Here is a 26,713-nt window from a genome sequence, read left to right on the forward strand (position 1 = left end):
TTAGTGACGGTTTCTGTTGAAATATCTGAGAGAGGGAAAACTTCAGGCCATTGGGAAAATCGGCCGATGTAGGTTAGTAGGTGCGTACAATTCTGGGAAAGAAGCAGAGATCCAACAATGTCGACGAGTACGCATCAGGTATCGCAAATGTACCGAGTGGGGACTTAATACGGCGGTGGATTTTTGCCTTTTGACATGCGACGCAACTCCTGGCCCAAGTACGGATGTCCCTGTTGAGGACCTACCACTGGTTAGAGCATCTCTAACCTTCTTGGTCTTATTCTCAATAGGAACATCAATAAGTGGTATGTTAATTCCCGCTTGTGGTGAGCGAACATTGCTGTCTCATTGACAGTGACGAAATGGTTATAGATTCTGTAGAAATGCTCGGCCAAATTTACAAGGATCATCTCTTTGCCTTTTAACCGTTGATCCGTCTGTACTCAGTGGTGAGATAAGCCGGAGATCTGAAGCTCTCAAAGCTTTATAACGGAGATGAGAAATGAGGATAATGCTGGAATGAAATATATACATCTTGAGATTGTAGCGGCGCGTGTGGCCGCCATCTTGGGAAGTGCCATTGCACATGTGCAAGGACTTGCCGTCAGCGGAAGTACCCGAGCACGCATGCGCAATGCAACAGGTGGAGAGAAAGAAATAGCGTTCAATCTCTTATTCCATCCAGCAACTGTGGCGACAGGACGTTCTTTCAGGCTGTCACAACTCGACCCCGACATGTGGTCGAAGCTTCCGTTGGTATTCTAGCGGCATGCCTGTTCACCCAGGAACGAAACGGCTCTACACCAACCTAGAATAAATTATTCATCTGTTGTTACCGTTATCCTTCGTGTTGTTGTATTTCTGAATTTTAATGATTAATATAAGAACTGGGGAGAGACGGCCGAGCCGTCATATCTCATCCAATTCTTATAAGATTGAAACTGAACTGGTAAGCGATATTTTATTCTCCATTATAAAATACAATGGTTGCCATACATGAATGAACATAACATAACAGGTTACTACAAAGATGTGTTAGAGAACTTCGTGATTAGGCTGGACTGTTGATGTTGTAGACATAGTTGACGTACTGCTTGGTGGTGTGTAGAGGCAGCTGTTGGTCTGTTGGTTGTGTGATGTTCATACAGCAATGATGTAGACAGGCGTCTGATGGAGATGAAAACGGAGACTGGCTGCTGTTAGATACATCGTTGCTGGAGACGAATTGCGTGTGTGGTCAGTGGCGACTGCCAAAGACCTAGAACAGTCGAGAACTGCCGTACTTATTGGGAATAGTGGGCTCTCAGAAGCTGGTGATTAATTTCCCGCGTAAGGAAAAATAAACTGTTGCACCAACACGATTGGACAGATGGAACCAACCAATACAAACAACAGGTTCGTTTAATTACGTGGTCATGTGACCGCTGGAACGAAAAGGCCTTGTGGAGCCGATATTGATGAGTCAAAATGAAAACATCTCACACAATGACAGTGTAAATCACTTCTGTTATAGCTTCATAGAAGTATCTTGTACTGTTACTGCTTGTACAGGACTGAACTTCATCCAAGCATTCCTGTTTACTACAATAAAAGCACACTTCTTAATTTGAAATGAGCAGTTTCATTGTGACTTCTGAAAAGATGGTTCTTCTAGTCCAGGAGAGCCTGTATATTTTTGTTATTCTCATCTAATGAATCCATAGTGATATTGAGTAAAAAAAAAGTCTCTGAAAACTGCCCAATCTTCTTTCATACCAGCAGAGGATAAGTGTGGGCTGTTGAATTTGTTCTCCAACACCTCACAGAAATTTTCTTTGAAGGACACCGAAAGCCCATTTGAAGACATTCTGCCTTCCCCTTACCTTCCCTCCCTTAAGACTGTCATATGACCTGAATGTAAACATTGAATGAACATATGATGAGTCTATGGTCAATCCTGCAGTCTCTGCCTGCATGGCTCTAGTCACCCTTACATCCTACCAGTTGCTTTTCCTTATGGTGGCGCACTTGATAATAATATGCCGGTGCCCAGAGCAAGCATGGTGTTCTTTTATGGTGAGGAAGGCATGAAATAGTATTTGAGATGAACAGATTACATTCTGCACATGTTTTCAGCAGTTGAAGACCATTTCTTTTGCACTTTACAACTTCATTCCTTCCGATGATTATCTCCCAGTTCTCACAGTCAGAATTGACAGTGAGAACTGATGTTAGTGTTGAAATAACCAATAATAAATATTTTTCTATATTTAAGAGATGAGAAATTATATACATTATTTACATTATTTACATTTGGCGGATATTTGTCCTCATCTTGTTTGTTGTTAATGAATTTAGATATGACCCGGAAGAAGGAGTCACCTTTGAGGTATATTACCAAAGATTTGAACAAATTTTTGAAAAAGAATGCCAAGACTGAACAGATGAAATGAAAACGCATCTAATTCTGATAGAGCATGAGAAATACTGTAACTTTATATTGCCTAAAAAAGTTTATGGCATAAATTTCATGGACACAATTGACATTTTATGTAAGATGTTTGGTGAAAAATCATCATCGTTCAACATACATTGGAAGTGTTTGAACACTGAGAAAAACGATCGTGAAGACTTTACCACATATGCGAGAGATTTAAACTGGATAAACTAACACCAGGCTTGTTCAAGTGCCTGATTTTTGTTCAAGGACTTACTGCTAAAAAGGACACAGAAGTCAGAATGAAAATTCTCACAAAGCTGAAAATGAACCAGGATATAACTTTCCAGAAACTATCAGAAGAATGTGATAAGGTATTGAAAAAAGACACAGAAACCAATTGAAGAAGAGATTCATAGAAAAGAACCAGACAGATAAGAAGAACCTATGGAATGGCTGTATGACATATTCCAGGTACCAACATCATTACAGGTGGTTGAATCTATGCATACAAATGGAAGAAAAAAGGAAGAACACAGAGTTCCTATACATAGATGCTAAAAAAGAAAAAAAATATTAAGTTGGAAAAAAGATGTTAAAATGGGAGGAAGGGTGAATAAAATAAAATAAAATTACTTGCTTCTCAAACAAAAAAACAAACCAACAGGGGAGATGTTGTAGTAAAAATGGTACTCCCCTTCTCACGTGATAATATAGTCAATATCGACAATATAGACAATCAGTTGTTGTAGGGTGTCAATAATAGAGTCATTGTATGAGTTCTCAGTTGGAGTTAGTGGTAGTTACATAATATATACAAGTTTGAGTTACCGTCAAGGTAGATGTTTCAAAGTCATGATAGACAAGTCAAAGATAATAAGATGTGGAATACTGTCACAACATAATAGTGGTAACAAGAATATCAGAGTGCCAACAATAATATACAAGTGGGTGAGGATCCACACTATAGAAGAACACTCCAGTACTTATTTTTTTTTCTTTTGGTCTCTTTTGCCGAAGCTCTAAGTTACGAAGATAGAAACATACTAGCACCGGTTGTAAAGAGGTGGAGACGGGATACACACACACACACACACACATGATGGGCTGCTTCCACTTTCTCTCTACCAAATCCACTCTCAAGGCTACAGTAGAAGACACTTGCCCAAGGTGCCATCCAGTTGCACTGAACCCAGAACCATGTGGTTAAAAAGCAAGCTTCTTACCGCACAGCCATGTCACTTTTTTCCTTTTGAATTAATCCTTCAAGTACTAAACCACCTGGCTCTGCCTCCAGTTCCTTTCATTTTAAAGTGTTAATATGTAAATTAAAATCTCAAATCATAATTATGTATCAGAATTTTTTTGTTAAGCAATATTCCAAATATCAGTTTAATAATCTTGTCTAATTTTGGGTGCAAGGCCAGAAATTTTGAGAGGAGGGGCAGTTGATTATATTAACCCCAGTGCTCAACTGATACTTATTTTGTGAACTCCAAAAGGATGAAAGACAAAGTTAACCCTCTATAGAATTTAAACTCAGAACATAAAGCTGGAAGAAATGCTGCTAAGCATTTTGTCTGTCATGCTAATGATTCTGCCAGTCTGCCACCTTTAAATGCCTTTTGATTACAATGTGTAACACGATTTTTGTCATTGAGTAACAACAGTTATTTCCTATCTGCTTACCCTTAGAAAGTATGAAAAACGGTTAATATTTCCTTCAAACTTTGCTTTTGTTACATTTATGCAAGCTCTCAAGACATGGCTATAATGTTCCCCTACTACTGCTGCTCATGACATGCTCAAATGGCTAGCATCAAGCAACTGACATGCAAATCTGTGGTACTGAGCAGAATATTTGCTATAATGATATTTCTACTTCAGCAACACAGTGCTGAATCTGTCTGAAATGTAATGGAAAATAGGTCAGTTTGAAAACATTGATGTCCAGGTCCCAAAATCAAAGCTTGAAGAGAATAGTAGCCATTTCCTTTCATTTCTAGATAGAAGCAAATAGGAAATAACATTTACCAACCAAAGACAAAAAAAAAAAAAATTAAAATTTTGTTTCACAATGTAATGATAATACCAGATATTTTACTAAATCTTTTCAAATTAAATTCTTGATCATTTTTGAAACAAGATGAAGCATAAAGGCAAGGTATTTCATTAGAAATCATCATCATCATCATCATCATCGTTTAACGTCCGCTTTCCATGCTAGCATGGGTTGGACGATTTGACTGAGGACTGGTGAAACCGGATGGCAACACCAGGCTCCAATCTAATTTGGCAGAGTTTCTACAGCTGGATGCCCTTCCTAACGCCAACCACTCAGAGAGTGTAGAATTATAATCACAAAACATTTAAATAAGTTGACATTAAATAAGTTAGCAATAAGTTAACTAATTCATAGGCGCAGAAGTGGCTGTGTGGTAAGTAGCTTGCTTACCAACCACATGGTTCCGGGTTCATTCCCACTGCGTGGCATCTTGGGCAAGTGTCTTCTACTATAGCCTCGGGCCGACCAAAACCTTGTGAGTGGATTTGGTAGACGGAAACTGAAAGAAGCCCGTCGTATATATGTATATATATATATATATATGTGTATATGTTTGTGTCTGTGTTTGTCCCCAACATCGCTTGACAACCGATGCTGGTGTGTTTACGTCCCTGTAACTTAGCGGTTCGGCATAAGAGACCGATAGAATAAGTACTAGGCTTCCAAAGAATAAGTCCTGGGGTCGATTTGCTCGACTAAAGGCGGTGCTCCAGCATGGCCGCAGTCAAATGACTGAAACAAGTAAAAGAGTAAAAGAGTAATTGTAGCAAATGGCAACAGCAATTCTGTAAGTTTTAATTTGAAAGTCCTATGTAAGAGTTAGTACAACAGGTTATCGTTGACTCCTTGCACACTCATGGTCAAAAAGGTTTCAGCTGTAACCACCCTCCACTCAAAGCATATCTAGAACTACATTATCAGATATATCCTTTCTGTTTCTTTAAGACTGTAGGGTATGATTTTGGGGGAGATTTGGCTGCTATATCTAGCAGACTGAGTGATAAGGTAGAGGCTCTACAATGTGCTGGTTAAGCTTCTTAGCTTCTCACAACATATCCTTCCACATATAAGTTCCATATAAAGTGAAATGGAATCATGATCATTGAGTTTATATTATTATCAACATCAGTTATGCTGGATGATAGTTGTTGTTGGTTGAATACACTTACTAATGAGTGGCCAATTGATAGAGTTATTAAATAGAATATTTTGTTAAATATGATATTTTGTTAAATATATATTAGTAACAGAGGCAGTATTAATACCAAGAGGTGTGCACCGAAAGCCAATGTGAGAGTTTCGATCATTGTATCTACCATAGTATAGTTTGTTCTAACAGAACATCAATGTTTAAGTGAGTATAACTATTACCTCACAATATTTTGTGGTATTCTATGTATGTTTGTATGGATGGATGGATGGATGGATGTATGTATGTGTGTATTCTGATATTCTTATAACCTCCATAGTTTATTTTTAATAGAGGAAGGGATAACTTCTATTTCCTACAATAATTACCCCCCACCCCCCCCCAAAAAATCCAGAAACGAAACCAGAATCAAAAGTCTATCAAGTTTTTCTCTTCTACTCAAGGCACAAGGCCCGAAATTTTTGGTGAGGAAGCCAGTTGATTAGGTCGACCCCAGTACAGAACTGGCACTTAATTCATCGACCCCGAAAGAATGAAATGCAAAGCCTTGGTGGTGGAATTTGAACTCAGAATGTAAAGACAGACGAAATACTGCTCAGCATTTTGCCTGGCATACTAATGTTTCTTATTTCTTTATTGCCCACAAGGAGCTAAATATAGAGGGGACAAACAAAGACAGACAAGGAGATTAAGTCAATTACATCGACCCCAGTGCATAACTGGTACTTAATTTATCGACCCCGAAAGGATGAAAGGCAAAGTTGACCTCAGCGGAATTTGAACTCAGAACGTAACGGCAGACGAAATACCGCTAAGCATTTCGCCCGGCGTGCTAACGTTTCTGCTAGCTCGCCGCCTTCCAAAATCCATCAAGTTATTAAGAATAACACTTACTCATAAATTTCTTCTTGCTAAATTGAAACAAAGAGGCATCAGAGATTGTATAAACATTTCTTTTGCTTTTTGTTTTAAGATCTGTCATTGTACAAAGAAATTGATCAGCCACGAACTTTCTTTCAATTTCTTTTTTGTGTGATTTCTGGATTTTTCGCTTTCCGTCTTCCTGTGTTTTTCTTGTTTTCTTCTTCTTTTGCTATTTACTCTGTGTTCATTGATCTGTAAGAAAAAAACCCCAACTAAACTAAAATAAAAATCTGTAAAATAGGAGACAACAAATTATGGTGTGATAGACAAATAAAAAAAAAGGTGGCTGTTTTTTTTCTAGTCACATATATAGGTCCAGGTGTGGCTGGGTGGTTGTGAAGTTTGCTTCACTACTGCATGATTTCAGGTTCAGTCCCACTGTATGACACTTTGGGCATATGTCTTCTACAATAACCCTTGGGTGTACACAGCCTTGTGAGTGAATTTGGTAGATGGAGATTAAAAGAAGCCAGTCATGTGTGTTGTGTGTGTGTGTATATATATATGGTAAATGAAAGACAGAAGATAGAATACATGAGAATTTTTATTATTAATCATGACAATTGTTTCAACACATCTAGCACCAATCCCTCACAGGTGGGACACTTAACCACTGGTTATATATAATATATATATACAAACATACACACAGACACATATATGTATGTGTGTGTGTGTATAGGTTGTGTGTTTCTGTGATTATATGCATGTATATGTGTGTATATATATATATATATATATATATATATGTATATATGTATATATATGAAAGGCAGAGTCGACCTCGGCGGAATTTGAACTCAGAACGTAAAGACAGGCGAAATACTGCTAAGCATTTCACCAGGCGTGCTAACGTTTCTGCCAGCTCACCGCCTTACCAGTTTCATGAAGCTATAGATAAGAATTTCCAAAAAAATTCAAGATACTACAAGATAATTAATTCACACTGAATCAGGATAGGGTTTGCAAAAACTTTTCACAAATCATCTCTTCGCATAATAATAAGTTGTTAAATACAAATCCACTTAATGAAAATAGTAACATTGATATTATTAACCATTCTTAAATAATAATAATGAAGAGAGATAATTTTTACCATAAGAGAGAATGTTTTCTCTTTTGTAATTGCAGTGAATTTGTCTTCAGAAGTTAAAATATGTCACAAACATATTTTAACTAACCTAAAGTTCATTTATTCCTCATCACTGCTTAGCACTGATACTACTGTAATTATTCTGACCTGGCGGTCCGTGAGTGTATCAGTCACTGATATTGATTGTTCTAAGATAAAGCTACAGTTTTAGAATCTGCATAGGGTTATCTACCTTTAGTATCTCCTACTGAGAAAGGCTAAAGAGCCAGAAATGCACCTAGGAGATCTGCTAGAGGGAGGAACTGGGTAAATATGGTGTTTTTACATCTTTTACTGTGAGAGAACTGTTTTCTCCACAGTTACTGCAGTGAATTTGCTGTTAGAAGTTAAAACATGTCACAAACATATTTTTAACTAATTTAAAGTCTATATGTGTGTGTGTGTGTGTGTGCGCGCGCACACGCACGTTTGTGTGTGTGTATGATATCTTTTCAGTGATCCTGATTTTAAAGATGTTGGTTGATTAAAACGAGGAACAACCTTCAAGCATAGGTTCTTCATATTTTGGTTAGAAATAAAAACGGTTACCTAGCAATTCTTAACTGATTTTAAATGTAAACTCACAGAAATTTATTGATGTTGTTGCATGGAATGTAGCATAAAATTTCAATCGGGTGAAAACCATATCTGGTATGATAACTATGTCTAACTTCATTCCACCTCTCTCTTTTGAACTCTAAATAACCTGTATATGTCATACGAAGGTTCTGAAATTAAATTCCAGTTAAAGGTGATAGATATGTGCTACAGTTACCGTATTAAAAACTGATTGATTAGTCAGGTATGAGTAGAGGTCACTTTACATCTCAGAGGAGATAATACAAATTTCCTACTTTCCTTCCTTTACTCTTAATAATGGTTTCAAATTTTGGCACAAGACCAGCAATTTCGATAGAGGTGTAACTCGATTGCATCGGCTCCTGTGTTCAACTGGTACTTAGGATCTTTGTGGTTTTCATCACTGTTTACAATTATCTTTAAAACAAATTTTTTAATGTATCATATACATGTAATTTTTGATGCACGCTGAATCCGAATTTGTTATTCATTTATTCCAGAAAAATTTTGCAAAAATGTTACAGGTGTTCAAAGTTTGATAATTTTCAGAATTTTTAACCAATCAGAAAACAGCGCATTCGCTGCCTCTTCCATCATCAGGGAGTGGGGCATCAGCATGTCAAAACATCAAGCTAGCTACGCGAGCAAATTAAATATTTAAAAGCTGCGAATAAACAAACCAACAGTTGATAGAAATAACAGACAAAACATTAAAATATACACGAGCAAAGTTAATATTAAAACATTCGCGAGCAAATTAAATATTTAAAAGCTATGAACAAGCTAACAGGAGTTGCTAGAAATAACAGAGATTTATTAGTTTAAAACAATTCAAGAATGAAATTTGCAATACACTCTTAAATTTTATAAAATAAATTATCTTTCTCGTATCTCCTTCTCCACATAAATTCACAAAGATAAGAGTCAACCACGCCCAGTTGAGTGTGAGTCCCATCTGTTATGAAAACAAACAATTATAGAACAAGAGGTGGTTACACTCCTTGTGTGCATGCGCAGCATCTTTGGTTACTATAGAAACAAAGTTCTTCGCAATCAGTCACGGAACACGTGGTGCGTCTTTGCTTTGGTTACTATAGAAACAAAGTTCTTCGCAACCAGTCACAGAACACGTGGTGTGTCTTTGCTTTGGTTACTATAGAAACAGACTTCTACACCTCGGTAATGTCTAAAATATTCACTTCTGATTGGCTAAAATACCCAAATTTTGCAAATTTCAAAGGCTAATAACTTTTTAATTATGGATTTATCGGTAAAATGAATTTCATTTTCATAATTAGTATACAAAACTTAATTCATATACCAAATTTGAAAACAGCTGGAACAAAATTATAAACAGTGATGCAAACCACCTCGGCCCGTGTCTTCATGTCACAGGTTCCCTCCACAGTTAGAGATCGGCACTTCTTTACACAGCTGTCCTCGTCCATACCACATGACCATACCAGCGCAGTCGTCTCTCTTGCACACCACATCTGATTCCTCTTATGCCTATATATATATTAACATACATACATACATACATACACTGACGTTATTCACGCACATACATACATCGATTCATACTCTTTCAAGCTATCCCACTATAATGGGAGGCAAGGTTCCCGATATCGGATGAATATTGTCTTCTCCCATTTAAATTGTTCTTTGTGTTGTTTCAGGCTCCAACAAGCGAGGAAAGAAGTCTCAAGTAGAAATGCAAATTCACAACCAGTTTTATTTACATCGTTACACAATAAATGAAGTGCGTCGCTCTCCGTTGACCATCTCAAGCTGTGTACATCTCGTTGTATCTCCATTAATGTGGGCCCATTACCTCTAGAGATACGATGTGCAGACAGGACTAGCCTGGAGACCCAGCCAGCAAATGTGTGTGTTCAGCAAGCGCTTGCGATGAAGAAGCGATAGAATCTGTTTGTTGGGCCCTTATACCCTATTTGCCATCGCGAGCCTCATTGGGATCTCGTGCATGGCAAATGGATGCAGGTGAGATCTCGCTCCAGTCTCAGATATGGCAATGGCTACCGGCGAGATCTCATCCAATATGACGCGGACTGCTTGTGCCGCCACACCACTATCAGTCCTAAGAATTTGGACATACTCTACTACAGTTAAGATTATACATTGTGTTAATAGAAACGGGAAGCTAGAAGTGAGGAATAGAATATAATCAAATAAAATATGGTACAGACACATAAATCTAGAAATAAACTAAAGAGGTTACATTTTAGAGTTAATTGGTAGTATTATTAGCACATAAAAATTCATGCTAGCAAATCTACCCATCTATGATGGAGGCATAAAATTCACTTTCTGGAGAAAGGGGCACTCTGGCAGGTATGGCTTTTCCCAGTCGAGGTTGGCTGTAGGGGATTCCCTGCTCAGTTGGCATGGAGGATGCTTACAGCAACTAGAATGATAAGTAAGGAATGAAGGGTAGCTATGCACAGGGTGGGAGAGGCAGCTGAAAGAGCCTCCTGTTGGCTTTGGAGTAAGAGAGAAGAGTTAAGCTGGAAGCCAGAAGGAGATAAGGAGCAGTGACTTGACCACCTCTGTTGACCCATCAGTGGAAGGGTGTTATGGTTCAGGGTCGAAACACTTGTTGAACATTGGATACCGTCTGACCACATCAATTCCTTCTGGCCGTGGCTCCATTCACCAAAGTGAATGGATAAAGCACCTCCTTATAGGTGTTATTGTATATATATATATATATATATATATATATATATATATATATATATATATATATATATATAAAATATATAGATATTATCTATCTGTCTGTCTGTCTGCCTGTCTGTCTATCTATCTGTATGTATGTATGTATGTATGTATGTATATATATATATATATATATATGTATATATATATAATTATAATAATACAAATAATATAAGAGTATATGCATATAGGCATACATGTATGTACTAACGTACATACCTACATCTACATGTATACATAGATACATATCTGGGTACAGGACATCACAAAGAAACGTGGACAAAATGAAAAACGAGAACATAAACAGAGCACGGAAAACAAACTTTTTTTCAGACAATGGTAGGAACACACAGGAAAACACATAGGCCACATAGAGAACATTTCCTTCATCAGCTGCCCCTATTCTAAACTAAGTGTTTCGAAGAGTTAGGGCAGGACGCATTGTTAGAATAGCACTTCCTGCAAAGCAAATTAAATTAAACTGGTGATGCGGAGGAATTAAGTGGCAAACAAAAAACGCGACAGAGAAAATACATATTAGAATCGAAGGGCCTTAGAGTCAACCTAGCTAAAACCAAAGTCTTAATAAGTAGGAAGGCAGACAAACCACAAATCCCTTCAAGTAGATGGCCCTGCTCGATCTGTAGAAAAAACGTAGGTAGAAACACTATAAGAAGTACCCAGTGTAAGCTATGGACATATAAGAGGTGCAGCAATATCAAAGGAAGGCTAAGTGGGAAGATAGTTTTTGTATGTGGCAGATGCTCAGGAGCAATAAACACTGAAAATGCGCAGAGAACAACTTCTGTCACATTCCAGGGAGAAAACTACAAGTAGTTGGATGCTTGCTTTACCTAGGTGACCAAGTCAGTAGTGGGAGTGGATGCTCTGAAAGTGTAGCTGCTAGAATAAGAATAGCCTGGGCAAAGTTCAGAGAGCTCCTACCTCTGCTGGTGACAAAGGGCTTCTCGCTCAGAGTAAAAGGTAGACTGTATGACACATGTGTATGAACAGCCATGCTACATGGCAGTGAAACATGGGCTGTGTCTGCTGAGGACATGTGTAAGCTTGCAAGGAATGAAGCCAGTATGCTCCGATGGATGTGTAATGTCAGTGTGCATACACGACAGACTGTAAATGCCTTGAGAGAAAAGTTGGACCTAAGAAGCATCAGATGGGGTGTGCATCAGATGGGGTGTGCAAGAGAGATGACTGCGCTGGTATGGTCATGTGGTGAGAATGGAAGAGGATAGCTGTGTGAAAAAGTGTCACACCCTAGAAGTTGTGGGAACCTGTGGAAGAGGTAGACCCAGGAAGACCTGGGATGAGGTGGTGAAGCATGACCTTCGAACATTAGGCCTCATTGAGACAATGACTAGTGACCAAGACCTTTGGAAATATGCTGTTCTTGAGAAAACCCAGCAAGCCAAGCGAAACCATAACTCATGACCTATGCCAGGGGTGTAACCAGCCCACTTATGTGTACCTTTCTTTCATTGGACACTAAATTCTGCTTGCAAAGACCTGTTGAGTCAAGTGAAATCGAAATGAAATTCGCTGATGTGGCCAATGTCAGCACCAGCTGACTGGCATCCGTACTAGTGGAACATTAAGAGCACCATCCAATCGCGATCGTTGCCAGGGCTGCTGACTGGCTCTCGTGCCGGTGACACATAAAAAGCACCATTCGAGTGTGATCGTTACCAGCGTTGCCTTACTGGCACTTGTGCCGGTGGCATGTGAAAAACAACATTCGAGTGAGGTTGTTGCCAGTGCCACTGGACTGGCTCCTGTGCAGGTGGCACATAAAAAACACCATTCGAGCGTGGTCGTTGCCAGTACCACCTGACTGGCCCTTGTGCCGGTGGCATGTAAAAGCACCCACTACACTCTTGGAGTGGTCGGAGTTAGGAAGGGCATTCAGCCATAGAAACTCTGCCAGATCAGATTGGAGTCTGGTGAAGCCATCTGGCTCGCCAGTCCTCAGTAAAACCGTCCAACTCATGCCAGCATGGAAAGCAGACGTTAAACGATGATGATGATGATGATGTAATAGCAATGGTATTCGTTGTTTGTCATTTGTAAGATGAAAGAAAGTGATCGAAGTTGTAAAGAAATATTTATTTACCGTTACTTAATATAATGCCATGCCTCAGTGAGCAGGTGGTATGTGATATAATATAAGTGGAAGGAATGCGAGATAAAGGAAGTTAACTTCTTGTATAATTGGTATTTGTGTTATTGTCATTGTATAGTAGTAACCTACAGATAAAAATGGAGTGAAGTTCTAGAGAAGAGAAAGTGAGCTAGTGAGAGCGAGAGAGTCAAGGGAAGTTGTGTCTCATAGTCGCTGATTGTAACTTTCTTTTTCCCTCTGGCCGTTTGTCTTTAGTGGCTACGTGCTTGTGGCCATGACTCTAGTTGTCCTGTGCTCTCACTAACTGATTTTTGCCTTACCAAATTCTAGTATTTATTACTATCCAAAACCAGTCAGAAGGCTAGACATATTGTTGAGAACAATAGATTTCATTTGGGGTCTGTTATCTCTATTCTAACTTTTGTTGGCCTCGAAGAAGTTCGAAGGGTCAAGTGGCAAAGACATTATTCTGCTTAGCGAAAGCATCTGGTAAATGTAACTGCTGTCACTCACAGAAAAACTATTGTTTTACCTGAGAAAAGTGCTGTTGAACTGTTAAGTGAAATTTGGTGATCGAGGATCGAATCCATGCTATGCCTGCATGAAGCCACTACACACAAACACACACACACACACACACACACACACGCACACACACACACAATGCAAATAAGAAAATGGATAGGATAAACAATTGACAAACATCAGCCTGTAAACATTCAATTATATTTATTTATTAATTAATTACAATCATTTGTATAAGTGATCCAAATAAATGAATGAAATAAACAAATAAATAAGTAAATAAATAGGTTTTTGTTTTTATTTATCTATTTATTTACTTATTTATTTGCTTATTTCATTCATTTATTTGGATCACTTATACACATGATTGTAATGAATTAATAAATATAACCCAAATGAATGTTTACTGGCTGATGTTTGTCAATTGTTTATCCTCTCCATTTTCTTATTTGCCTTATAAATCCTGGATAAATTTCTGTTTTACCCCCACCCATACCTAGTATTTAATTGTGATATTGCCCTGCAATAATAAGCACTTGGATATAAATACGTAGGTATAAATCCAGTAGTATATTGGATATTTAATATCCCTTAGATGGTTGCTTAACCTCTAACTCATACAAATATATATATATATCAGGTCATCCCATAAATTCTGTCCGATTTTACCTTTTTTAAAATTGAATGAAATTTAATAGTGTTTTAGAATGTCTAATGGAATTAAAAATCATTTTTATGCATTTATGTACATTTAAACTAATTATTTTACAGAATAATAGAATTAAAATTTCTTTGATTAAAACCCTTTCTAACATGGAAGTATCCAAAGAGCAGTTAAGGCACAGAATGCTTTATGAGTACAAAAAAAGGAAACTCTGCAGCCGAAGTGACTCGAAACATACACTTATTTAATGAGGAAGAATGCTTGAATGAAAGAACTTGCAGAAGATGTTTTGCAACATTCAGAAGTGGAGATTTCAGCCTTGAAGATGAAGATTGAACAGGACATCCAGTTGAGTTTGATGATAAGCTTCTTGAGGCATTACTTGAAGAAAATCCTGCATTATCAGTTGAAGAATTAGCAATAAAACATAGTTAAAACCATACAACTGTTCATCATCTTCAACAAGTTGGAAAGGTTCCTAAACTTGGAAAATGGGTGCTTCATGAATTGTCCGAAAGCAACCGCAAATGCTGAGTTAACATCTGCTCTTCTCTCCATTCTCGCGAACTCATTTCACCCTTTTTGGATAGACTTGTGACTGGTAACGAAAAATGGATCTTCTATCGAAATGTTAAATGTCATAAACAGTGGCTTGGTAAAAGGGAAAAAGCTCAACCACAACCGAGAAGGGAACTTCATGGAAGAAAGGTTCTTCTCTCTATCTAGTGGGATTGCAAAGGAGTAATTCACTTTGAATTGTTACTTAATGCAACAATCAATGCTCAAGTCTACTGTCAGCGATTAGAGCATTTGAACCAAGCTTTGAAGAAAAAATGACTCGTTTTAGTGAATCAAAAAGGAGTGATGTTTCATCAGGACGATGCGTGACCCCACACTACAAAGATTACATCACAGAAGATCGAAGAGCTTGGTTGGGAAAAGATTCCTCATCCACCTTATTCTCCCGACCTTGCTCCTTCAGACTACGATATGTTTCGTAATTTACAGAATCATTTGGGGGGACATAACTTTCGCAAGCCAGGAGGAGGTCGAAACTGACATTTCAGTGTTCTTCGCTTTGAAACCAAAAGAGTTTTACATTGATGGGATTAAAAAGCTTGTAAATAGATGGAAGGAAGTCATGGATAATCAGGGAAAGTACATTGATGATTAAGTTTCAATTAAATATAACATTTGATCACTTGTTTTCTTTATTCAAAATTCGGACAGAACTTATGGGATGACCTGATATATATATATCAGAAATAGATAATAAATACTGTTATGTACTTTTGCTCCTAACTTGGAGTTAAATCTAAGGTCTGCTTCATTAGTTCCAAGTTAGAGGTAAAAATACATAATTGTATTTATTATCTATTTCTGATATGTGTGTGTGTGCATGCGCACATGTGCATGTGTGTGTATAGACATATACATGCATGTATGTATATAAATATATATATATATATATATATATATATATATATATATATATATACCGATGCACACATACACACACGCACATACCTACATATGTCTGTATGTATTTATGTTTACAGTCCGAAGACCAGTGTAGTCTAAGTTAGTGTTCTTATGTCCTGTAGCAGCATAGTGATAAAGAGAGATGAATAAAATAAGTGTCACATTGAAATGATGAGTACTGAGGAGGTTAATTTCATCAATAAAATGCATGAAAATGATGCCCCACCAAGGCTATAATCCATTAACAGAAATCAGTAAAAGATATAATTAATAGACATGAACATAACAAAACACTATTTAGTGAAAAATTAGTTACCTGATGTAAAGCACTGTTAATCAGAAATTTACCTTGTAACTCTGTGGACTTTCATGTTGTGTTCATTGGAGTAGAGAAATATATGATCTGAATGGCAAAATAAGAAAAACGTAAACAGATTGTATTTCAAACGTTTTTTCTTTCTTTCTTTTCAAGAAAAAAGAGGGTATATCTAGAATGTCTTATCTCATGTTTCAGTTCGTTATGCTTGACAATTCCAGGTCAAAACAATTCCATATTATTTTGTTAGTCTTTATACTTTACAATGAGAGTTAAGATTGAATTGACTTATTATTTGGGGCAGGTCGTGCAACCCACGTAAATTCCCTCTTAATAGTTTGAAGGTATCTTAGTCTATACCAGACACTGTACACCTCTGTTTCATCTAGCATCCTGCCCACTTCTTTTAACAAGCAAGTTTGAGCAATTTTTTGTTTATCTGCTGGTTACAGCAAAAATGACAATGAAGTGGAATAAGTTTAACCCTTTCTGCATTCAGATTATTCTGTTAAATATATCATCATCATCATCATCATCATCATCATCGTTTAATGACCACTTTCCTTGCTAGCATGGGTCAAATGGTTTGACTGAGGACTGGTGAACCAGATGGCTGCACCAGACTCCAATCTAATCTGGCAAGGTTTCTACACCTGGATGTCCTTCCTAATGTCAACAATTCTGAGAGTATAGTGGGTGCTTTTTTACATGCCACCAGCATGGGGGCCATTTTGGCGGCACTGGCATCAATCACGCTCGAATGGTGCTTTTGACATGCCATTGGCACTGGTATCGACCACGCTCGAATGGTACTTTTTATATGCCACTGGCACGGGTGCCAGTCAGGCGGCACTGGCATTGGCCACGACAATGACTTCACTTGACTCAACAGGTCTTCTCAAGCACAGCAAATTGCCCGACAATTGAAGGGTACTTTTAAACAGGCTGGTTATGCGACACTGGCATCGGCCACAGCTACGATCTCACTTGGCTTGTCGGGTGATCTCAAGGGCAGCATATCGCCAAAGGTCTCAGTCACTTGTCATTGCCTCTGTGTGGCCCAACGTTCAAAGGTCGTGCTTTACCACCTCATCCCAGGTCTTCCTGGGTCTGCCCCTTCCACATGTTCCCTCCACTGTTAGGTTGTGACACCTCTTCACACAGCTGTTCTCATCCATACACATCACATGACCATACTAGTGCAGTCACCTCTCTTGCACAACACATCTGATGCTTCTTAGGTCCAACTTTTCTATCAGGGCACTTACACTCTGTCAGAGGAAGAGAGAAAGAGAGAGAGTGAGAGAGAAACAGAGAAAGAGGGATATGAAATTAATGTGCATGTGGCTGAGCACTCCACAGACACGTGTACCCTTAACATAGTTCTTGGGGAGATTCAACATGACACAGAGTGTGACAAGGCTGGCCCCTTTGAATTACAGGTACAACAGAAACAGGAAGAAAAAGTGAAAGTTGTGGTGAAAGAGTACAGCAGGATTTGCCACCACTCCCTGCTGGAGCCTTGTGGAGCTTTTAGGTGTTTTCACTCAATAAACACTCACAACACCTGGCCTGAGAATCAAAACTGCAAATCTATGACTGCGAGTCCGTTGCCCTAACCACTTGGCCATTGTGCCTCCATACATACCCACATACATACACCCATACACACAATATAAATAAAATACACATATATATATATGCATATATACATACATAAATGTACATACATATATATATGTATATATATGCAAACATGGGTACTGGACGTCACAAAATGTAAACAACATGAAATACGAAAACAACATGGAATACGAAGATAAACATGGGTATGCAAACGAGAGAAACAAATGGAAAACAAGACAAACAACACAAAGAACGACCCTTCATCAGTTGTCAGCTGTCCATCTACTCCTCATTTCAAGCATTTAATGACAATATGAGGCTTCTTCCTGTTTCTGTTGTACCTGTATTTCGGTTGCTCCCGTGAACCAAAATAAAATTTAGGATTTGCAGAGGGTTAAAGTTAGTAACAAGAACAGGACAGTGGCGACATACAACAAACCTAACTAAAACAAACATGAAGAGTCGTTGGGCCAGATTGTTGATTATCAGCAGAAATTATCGAGTGGCTCAAATACTACAACTTCTCAATCAAGGTGCCATATAAAAAGCATCCAGTACGCTCTGTGAAGTGGTTGGCTTTAAGAAGGGTATCCAGCTGTAGAAACCATGCCAAAACAGACAACTGGAAGCTGAGCTGCTCCACAGTTGTCTAGTTCCTGTCAAACTGCATGGAAAGCGGATGTTAAATGATGATGATGATGAGGATGATGACGACGACGATGATAATGTATGTACACACAAACATGTGTATGTATCTGTCTGTGTGTGCATATGTGTACGTGTGCATGCATATGTATGTGTACATTTATATATGTAGCAGTGCATGAATGTATGTAGCTTTTGTGAAAGTGTATTAGTATGTGTGGGTGTACATACATACGTACGTACGTATGTATGTATGTATGTGTGTGTATGTATGTATGTATGTATGTATGTATGTATGTACTTAGAGTAAAGATTTCTTATCAGTTACGAGTTCTGGGAGGAGTGGTGTGCAACATAATCGTTAAATTTATACTTGTTAGTAATCAAGCTATGTTAGTAATCAAAATATGTAAGTGTGTGTGTACATGTATATGTATGTATATGTATGCATATTAGCGACAGCAGTTCCCCATTGCTGGACTGTGTCATCATCTACCTTATGTATGTATGTCATTATTCAGTTTATTTCAAGATTTCTTGCCAACAGAGAAAGAGCCGTTTTCTAAACTAGATCCAAGGTTCCTTCATTGGAATTTCAGCAACATCAACAGGGTGGGTGGGTATATATGTATGTATATATGTATGTATGTATGTATGTATGTATTTATGTGTGCAGATTTGTATGCTTTGTTTTATGTATGTATTCTTATGCATACAGTTGCATATCTAGACATACTTACATATATTTAAATGATAAACTTCTAGAAAGTTTTACAGATTTTTACAATTCCAGTGATGGTTTGGATCTGTAGTCTTCGAATTAGCAGTCTCCTTCCTGGTTTTGAGAAGCCTAATTTCTCAAGATTGGTATTTAGGCAGTGTATTACATATTCCAGGGCACCAAATGTATGTATGTATGTATGTATGTATGTATTGGAGAATGTTGGAGAATGAATGAATAAATAAATGATGGAAAATTTTATGAAAAGGAAAAAATTAACATGTGTGTAAATCCACTAATTGCCAGCAAAGCAAAGCCCAACTTTTCTTTTTTCCCACAGGTACTGACACAGTCAGACCATAATGTACCATCAAGCAAACATCTTTACCACTGAAATCACATCCACTTTTCCTGTAAAATCCAAAACTTTAGGGTGGCAACCATAAGCATAGGCATGATAAAAGGTAGCCTCTGTCGAGATTGTGGAGATGTTGGAGTGGAGCTGAGTAGATGTGTGCTAGGTGCAAGAAGTAAGATGGAAGGAATCCTCAACCAAACTCTGCATAGGCAAGACACAGCAATAAAAATTCATCTCAGTATGTAATAGGGGTAGCAGAGATGGAGTAAGCATATTGTTAGCTGAAAAGAGGATTAAGTAATTGAGGTAATCACGGAGTGTGATAAGATAATTAAGTTGGGACTAATTATGGGTAACTCAATAGCAGCCTTTATCTTGGTATATACCTCACAGGCAGGGCTACCAGAAGAATAGAGGGACTGTTTCTGTGAGACTTTTCTGCAGACTTCCTCAATGATGACAAACAGTGACCTCATTATTGTGATTTCAACTGATGTATTTGCTAACATGTTGATGGCTTCTACAACATACACAGAATGTATGGTTATGGTTCAAAAAATGAGGATTGTGTAGGCTTCTGGAGTTCTGTGAAACAATTCGTCTAACAATTTGTAACACACACTTTAGAAAACCAGTCAACCATTTCATCTGCTACCAACATACATTAGAAATTGATATTGATCTTAGTCATAAAAGCTGAGAAGCATTGTGAACATACATGTTGGATAAATTACATTCTTATCAAGAAATGGAACAGGAGGTCTATTGTAAATATCAAAACCTTTCCTTGTGAAGACTACATCATACAATATAGATTAGTGGCTAGTGACTTCAGAGTCAGAGCTAGGTAGACTTAGAAATTAAAGACTACTTTGAGAAGGAAGATAGGGAAACTAAATGAATCAGCAATTGGGAATAGATTTACGGAAATTCTATTTGACTCATATGACTGTAGGGAGGTAGAATTAGGTTTCTGCGGTAGAGATGAAAACTGAAGATTTTAGTGAAATAACCAGCTTTAAGCTACATATCAGACATGTGGATGGTGTAAAGTTCCAGCTAAACTAAAAATAACATGGTGTTGGAATGAGAAGGTTGAATTAGCAGTGAAGGCTAAGAAACAGGCTTAGAAAATTTGGAAGGAAGGTACTAGTAGGAAGCTTTACTAAATGGCTAGAAAGGCAGCTAGGTGATAGGTATATCTGGCTAAAGGTAAGGCAGAAAAGAAGAAATGTATGCATGTCCTGCAATGTGAGGGTCAGAGGTGTGAAGTATTCACAATTGTGAAACAATATATGAGAGAGAACAAAGATGTCATTGAGGATAAGTGTATTCAGAATGATGAAGAGATACTCACTATCGATATGAAAGAAAAGAAATTGGTGTGGAAGTGCTATTGTGAGACGATGTTGAATGTGGAGAATGCATAGGATAAAGAGGGGTTACCTCATGCTGATTCTGCAGAAGGACCAGCAATTCAAGTTGACTGGAGCATGGTAGATAAGGCCATCAAGAACACGAAGAAAGGGAAAGCTGCAGGTTCCATCAGGAATAGTTGCAGAGATACTCGACACATCCAGTGAGGTACAATACAGGAAGACCTTCTGGATAGTTAATCGAGTCATACAAGAAGGAATCATACCCAATGACTGGCAAAACAGTGTCATTGTAAATTGCTACAAAGCAAGCAAGAGGGATCAAGCCATTGGATTAGATTACAGAGGTCAAAGAAAGAGTCATAGCACAATTGATGTGTAATAGAGCAGACCTAGATGAGAGGCAGTTTCACATTGTCCCTGAAAAGGCAACACAGATATAATCTTCCTAGTGAGAAACAGCTGGAGAAATATGTGGTTGAGAGTAAACCATCATTCTTGGCTTTGATTGATCTGGAGAGAGTGTCATGCTCAGTAACTTGGTGGTCACTGAGGAAACTGAGTATAGACAAATGGCAATGTAAGGGCTGTACAAGCTATATACAAAATGTGTAAAGTGAAAGTCAACAACAATTTCAATGATGAATTTAGTGTGAAAGTAGGAGTTCATCATGACTCAGACTGTATTTCCTCATAACATATAGAGAAATGGGTGTCTTTTAAGGTACACACTGATTTAGAAAATGTGACGTCGTCGTTGTCGTGGTGGTATAGAACAGGGGTTTTCAAAGTGTGGTCCGCAGACCACAGGGGGTCCACAAGGACAAGACAGGGGGTCCGTGGACAGCAAATACTTTTTATGGGCAATTTGATTTTATATATGTTTTTTTAATCGAAATCTTTTAATTGACAATAAACCTATTTGTTAAATACTGTTAAATAAATAACAGTATTTAACAAATAGGTTTATTGTCAATTAAAAGATTTCGATTAAAAAAACATATATAAAATCAAATTGCCCATAAAAAGTATTTGCTGTAAAAATATATGTTATTTTAAGCAAATATTTATGTATAAATTTCATAAGCATTTATAAGGGGGTCCCTAAGGTAAAGCCTGGTATAGAATGTTCCTTATGATAGTTGACTTATAGAAAGATTATGATATTAAATTTTTGTAATGCAAATACGTAAATGAAACTAATGTTTACTTGGTAGTGGAAAGATTACTGAATCTTTTGATACCCCGTACGTCAAAATCTGCGACTCAGTTTTCGAATGCAGATGGAACATATGTGCACACACACACACACACACACACACACACAAACTCCCTTTTATATATATAGATGTATGTGTGTGTGTGTGTGTGTGTGTGTGTGTGTGTTTAAATACCCACAACTTAGCAGTTCAGCAAAAGAGAATTTACAGAATAAATACCAGGCTTTAAAAAAAAGTACCTGGGTCGATTCATTTGACTAAAAATACTCCAAGATGGTGCTGCAGCATGGTTGCAGTCTAATGAATGAAACAAATAAAAGATAAAAGACATATAAAAAATTGTTTATATGAGAACAAATGGAAGTGAAAAAACTTTTAGGACTTACAAAGGCAAAATAAATTTTCATGTTTGGAATAAGTAACAAGAGAACTATAAATGTTATGTAACCCAATAAACAAAAGTTTAGGTAAGTTTTTGTGTCACGTGCATGCACATGTGTGTGTGTGTATGCATGAATGGTTTTGAGTGAGTGAGAGCATGTAATTTTACCAGCAATATCCATTTCCATATCCTCTACACTTGCCCATTCCTCCTCTTCCTCCTGCTACTCATCTAGTTTTCATTTGATCATTGCTAGTTAGGTCAACTTGGAAGAGACAGCACAAAACAAAACAGCTTAAGTATGAATATCTGGTATATACACATATCAAATTTCTGAAATACTGATTTCTATAAGATTTCCATGATCCCTGTCTGATTTGCTTCACTCAATTGCATTATCTGTCTATTACAATGTGGTTGTTATGTGGTCTCAAGTCAGCTGTGTCGTCAAGTATACATATGACATGCAAGTAATCAATGGAATGACTAAATGTGACCCAGGTTTTATTATTGTTCCAGACACATCATGTCTCTTGGTGAGTGCAACTGAAAAAAAAATTAAATTAAAATCACCACTTGTGTATCATATTAATCCTTTAGCATCAGAATACTCTGTCAAATGTACTGGTTGTTAATTCACATTGTTTTGAATTAATTATTCATTATCTTTTAGCTTTGAGATTTCAATAAAAGTGATTGTTAACTTTTAGTATGATATTGTAGGGTGTGAGAAGGCAGATTTGGCCGGTTTGAAGCAGAAACAAATAGAATATTTTGGCTGGATATAACTGGCTTAAATGCCAAAGGGATAAATGCATATACATGATCGAAGAGCATTATACTTTATATTTTTAATATGACGGGTTCCACACAATTTCTCTCCTGACTGAAAGAGTAAAAAAATTCCAGCAGGAGTGGCTGTGTGGTAAGTAACTTGCTTACCAACCACATGGTTCCGGGTTCAGTCCCACTGCGTGGCACCTTGGGCAAGTGTCTTCTACTATAGCCTCAGGCCGACCAAAGCCTTGTGAGTGGATTTGGTAGACAGAAACTGAAAGAAGCCCGTCGTATATATGTATATATATATATATATATGTATGTGTGTGTGTTTGTGTGTCTGTGTTTGTCCCCCCACCATCGCTTGACAACCGATGCTGGTGTGTTTACGTCCCCGTAACTTAGCGGTTCGGCAAAAAGAGACTGATAGAATAAGTACTGGGCTAACAAAGAATAAGTCCTGGAGTCGATTTGCTCGACTAAAGGCGGCGCTCCAGCATGGCCACAGTCAAATGACTGAAACAAGTAAAGAGAGAGTATATGGGAATTGTATTTCTAGATACACCATGATTTAAAAAAAAGAAAGGAATGGTTATGGTTTGACTGCCTTTGATCAAAATAAAGCTTAATGAAATGTTTAGTGGCATTCTGTCTGTCTTCCCATTTTGAGTTCAAATTCTGCTGAGGTTGACTTTGCCTTTCATCCTTTCGGGGATGATAAAATAAGTACCAGATAAGTACTGGGGTCGATGTAATCGACTTACCACATCCCCCACAATTGCTGGCCTTGTGCCAAAATTTGAAATTAATATATACCATCATAACAGTTTATAGGAATTTTTGTGCCAGTGGCATGTGAAAAGACATTCGAGCGAGGTCGTTGCCAGTGCCACTGGACTAGCTCCTGTACAGGTGGCACATAAAATACACCATTTTGAGCATGGCCGCTGCCAGTACCGCCTGACTGGCCTTCGTGCCGGTGGCACATAAAAGCATCCGCTACACTCTCGGAGTGGTTGGCGTTAGGAAGGGCATCCAGCTGTAGAAACTCTGCCAAAGCAGATTGGAGCCTGGTGTAGCCATCTGGTTCACCAGTCCTCAGTCAAATCATCCAACCCATGCTAGCATGGAAAGCAGGTGTTAAACGATGATGATGATGATGATGCATCCTTGTTTTAGAATAGGTTAACTGTATCCCTGGATATCATATGGAGTGACTGAAGGAAATGGTAAAAAGTAAGGACTTCACACAGTAAAATACCAACTCAAAAAAGGGAGCCATGACAATTCTGATTTAAAATGGAACAGACTGTCATAGAACCTGCAAAGCTACCTTCTGCTTTATCAAGGAATATGGTCTTTAAAAAATTGCTGTTCTCATTATAATTTATAAGAATTTACTTCATATTCAAATTTTCAAACTAAAGTCACAAAGGTTAATTATTACATTATGTAACACGATTTTTGAACTTGGGTAGCAGTTGTTATTTCCTATTTCTTACCCTATAAAGTATGGAAAAAGGCTAATATTTCCTCAAACTTTGCTTTTGTTCCAATATCTATTCAAACCTCAAAGAATCCCACTGAACACATGAATATGATGCTCCCCCACTCCTCCTGCTCATGATCAGAGATGCACATATTGTCAGCCATAAAGGGACATGCTCAAGTGATTATGGTCAAGCAACTTACAAGAAAATCTGTGGTATTGAACAGAATATTTGCTATAACAATATTTCTGATTCAGAGGCGGCGAGCTGGCAGAATCGTTAGCATGCCAGGCAAAATGCTTAGTGGTATTTCGTCGGTTGCTACGTTCTGAGTTCAAATTCCACCGAGGTCGACTTCGCCTTTCATCCTTTCGGGGTCATTTAAATAAGTACCAGTTATGTACTGAGGTCGATGTAATCGACTCTGTCCCTTTGTTTGTCCCTTCTATGTTTTAACCCTTTGTGGGCAATAAAGAATTAAATATTTCTGATTCAACAACACAGTACTGAGTCTGTTTGAAATCTAATGGAAAATAAGTCAATTTCAAAAGCATTATTTGAAGGGAATAGAAATCATTTCCTTTGATTTCTAAATAGAAGCAAATACAAAAGAGCAAAGACAAAAAGATAAAAATAAAAATTCTGTTACACAAGGATAAACATGCTGCACCCAAAAATGTGAAATAAAGGGAAGGTAATAATGATACTTACCTATTTGATAGTAGTATCCAGACTGGCTTTCAGTGGATTATTATTCAACAGTTTATGCACACTATCAGGTCCGACAAGTTTCTTACAAAAATTCAAGTTAGAATTTGTCAGTGAATTCATACCTTATAATATGACTTGTCAAAAATGAATCACATTGTCAGTAAATGTTATCATAAAAAAACACCCGAAGAAGAATAAAGGAATTCCTTCTGCTTGCAGCTTTTGGCTTATTTCACACATTCCACATCTATCATAACTATTGTCATTTGCAGATGTTGCTCATAACTCAATGTAATATACTTTCATGTCAAACCAGTTCCTACAACCATCTCCAAAGATGAAATATCTAATGTATTGCTGTAGAAATTGAACTCGGGAATTCAGGTTTCAATCCTGCTATGCATTTAGTAGAAAAGAGATCATTGATAGACTTTAAATAACTAACAGTACAGGCTGGATTTCTTAAATCTACAGGGTGTCCACAAAGTCTGGCTACATGGAGTAAATAAAATCATAACATAAACAATTAAATATAAGAAATAATAATTTCTTAAAGTATGTGTTAACCCCCATGTGGGTACATGGAGTAAATAAAATCATAACATAAACAATTAAATATAAGAAATAATAATTTCTTAAAGTATGTGTTAATCCCCATGTGGGTACATGGAGTAAATAAAATCATAACATAAACAACTAAATATAAGAAATAATAATTTCTTAAAGTATGTGTTAATCCCCATGTACCCAGACTTTGTGGACACCCTGTAGAACTCAGTGAACTGGTATGATTTTAATTTTTGATTTTTGGCTTTATACTTAAACAAAACATTAAAAAAAGTAAAAAAAAAAATTAATTAACTAATCTTTTCTGTTATAGGTACAAGGCTTAAAATGTTAGGGGAAGGAGCTAGTCAATTTCACCAACCCCTGTACTTATTTTATCAACCCAGAAAGGAGAAAAGGCAAAGTCAAGATCAGCAGAATTTGAACTCAGAATGTAAAGAGAGACAAAATGTTGCCAAGCATTTAGCCCAATGCATAAAGACAATAAGCTTTATTTCTTTTCCATTCACTACTGAAAGAAAAAAAAAAAATATGGATTCCTGGTAAGACAATTCTCTCCCTTGCCATTAAGATGAACAACCAATCAACTGAAAGATTACAGAAACACAAAAAATTCTAACCAAAGAACTGCGAATCTCCATAAAATATATGATGGTGGTTATGTACATACATGAATCAGTAAATTGCTGAATAAATGAGAAAGAATGT

The 26,713-nt window shown here is 37.4% G+C and overlaps 1 protein-coding gene across 7 annotated transcripts in view; it reads right to left on the bottom strand.

The window, feature by feature from the left end:
• Positions 1-25,900, bottom strand: part of LOC106869927 (uncharacterized) — a 47,755-nt gene extending 21,855 nt beyond the window's left edge. The window contains exons 1-3 of one of the 7 annotated variants that reach the window (XM_014915860.3): positions 25,439-25,900; positions 16,165-16,219; positions 6,526-6,747 (exon numbers count right to left, since the gene is read on the bottom strand). In XM_014915860.3, the coding sequence (XP_014771346.1) occupies positions 6,526-6,613 (88 nt within the window). In that variant the 5' untranslated portion in view covers positions 6,614-6,747; positions 16,165-16,219; positions 25,439-25,900. Of the gene's footprint in view, positions 1-6,525; positions 6,768-16,132; positions 16,237-25,438 lie in introns of those variants that run through there. The other 6 variants (XM_089365921.1, XM_052974230.2, XM_014915858.3 and 3 more) reach the window with 6 other exon arrangements.
• Between the last annotated feature and the right edge of the window lie 813 nt (positions 25,901-26,713).

This window comes from Octopus bimaculoides, chromosome 18 (genome assembly GCF_046866305.1).
Source record: "Octopus bimaculoides isolate indiv1 chromosome 18, ASM4686630v1, whole genome shotgun sequence".
NCBI classification, from domain to species: Eukaryota; Metazoa; Mollusca; class Cephalopoda; order Octopoda; family Octopodidae; genus Octopus; species Octopus bimaculoides.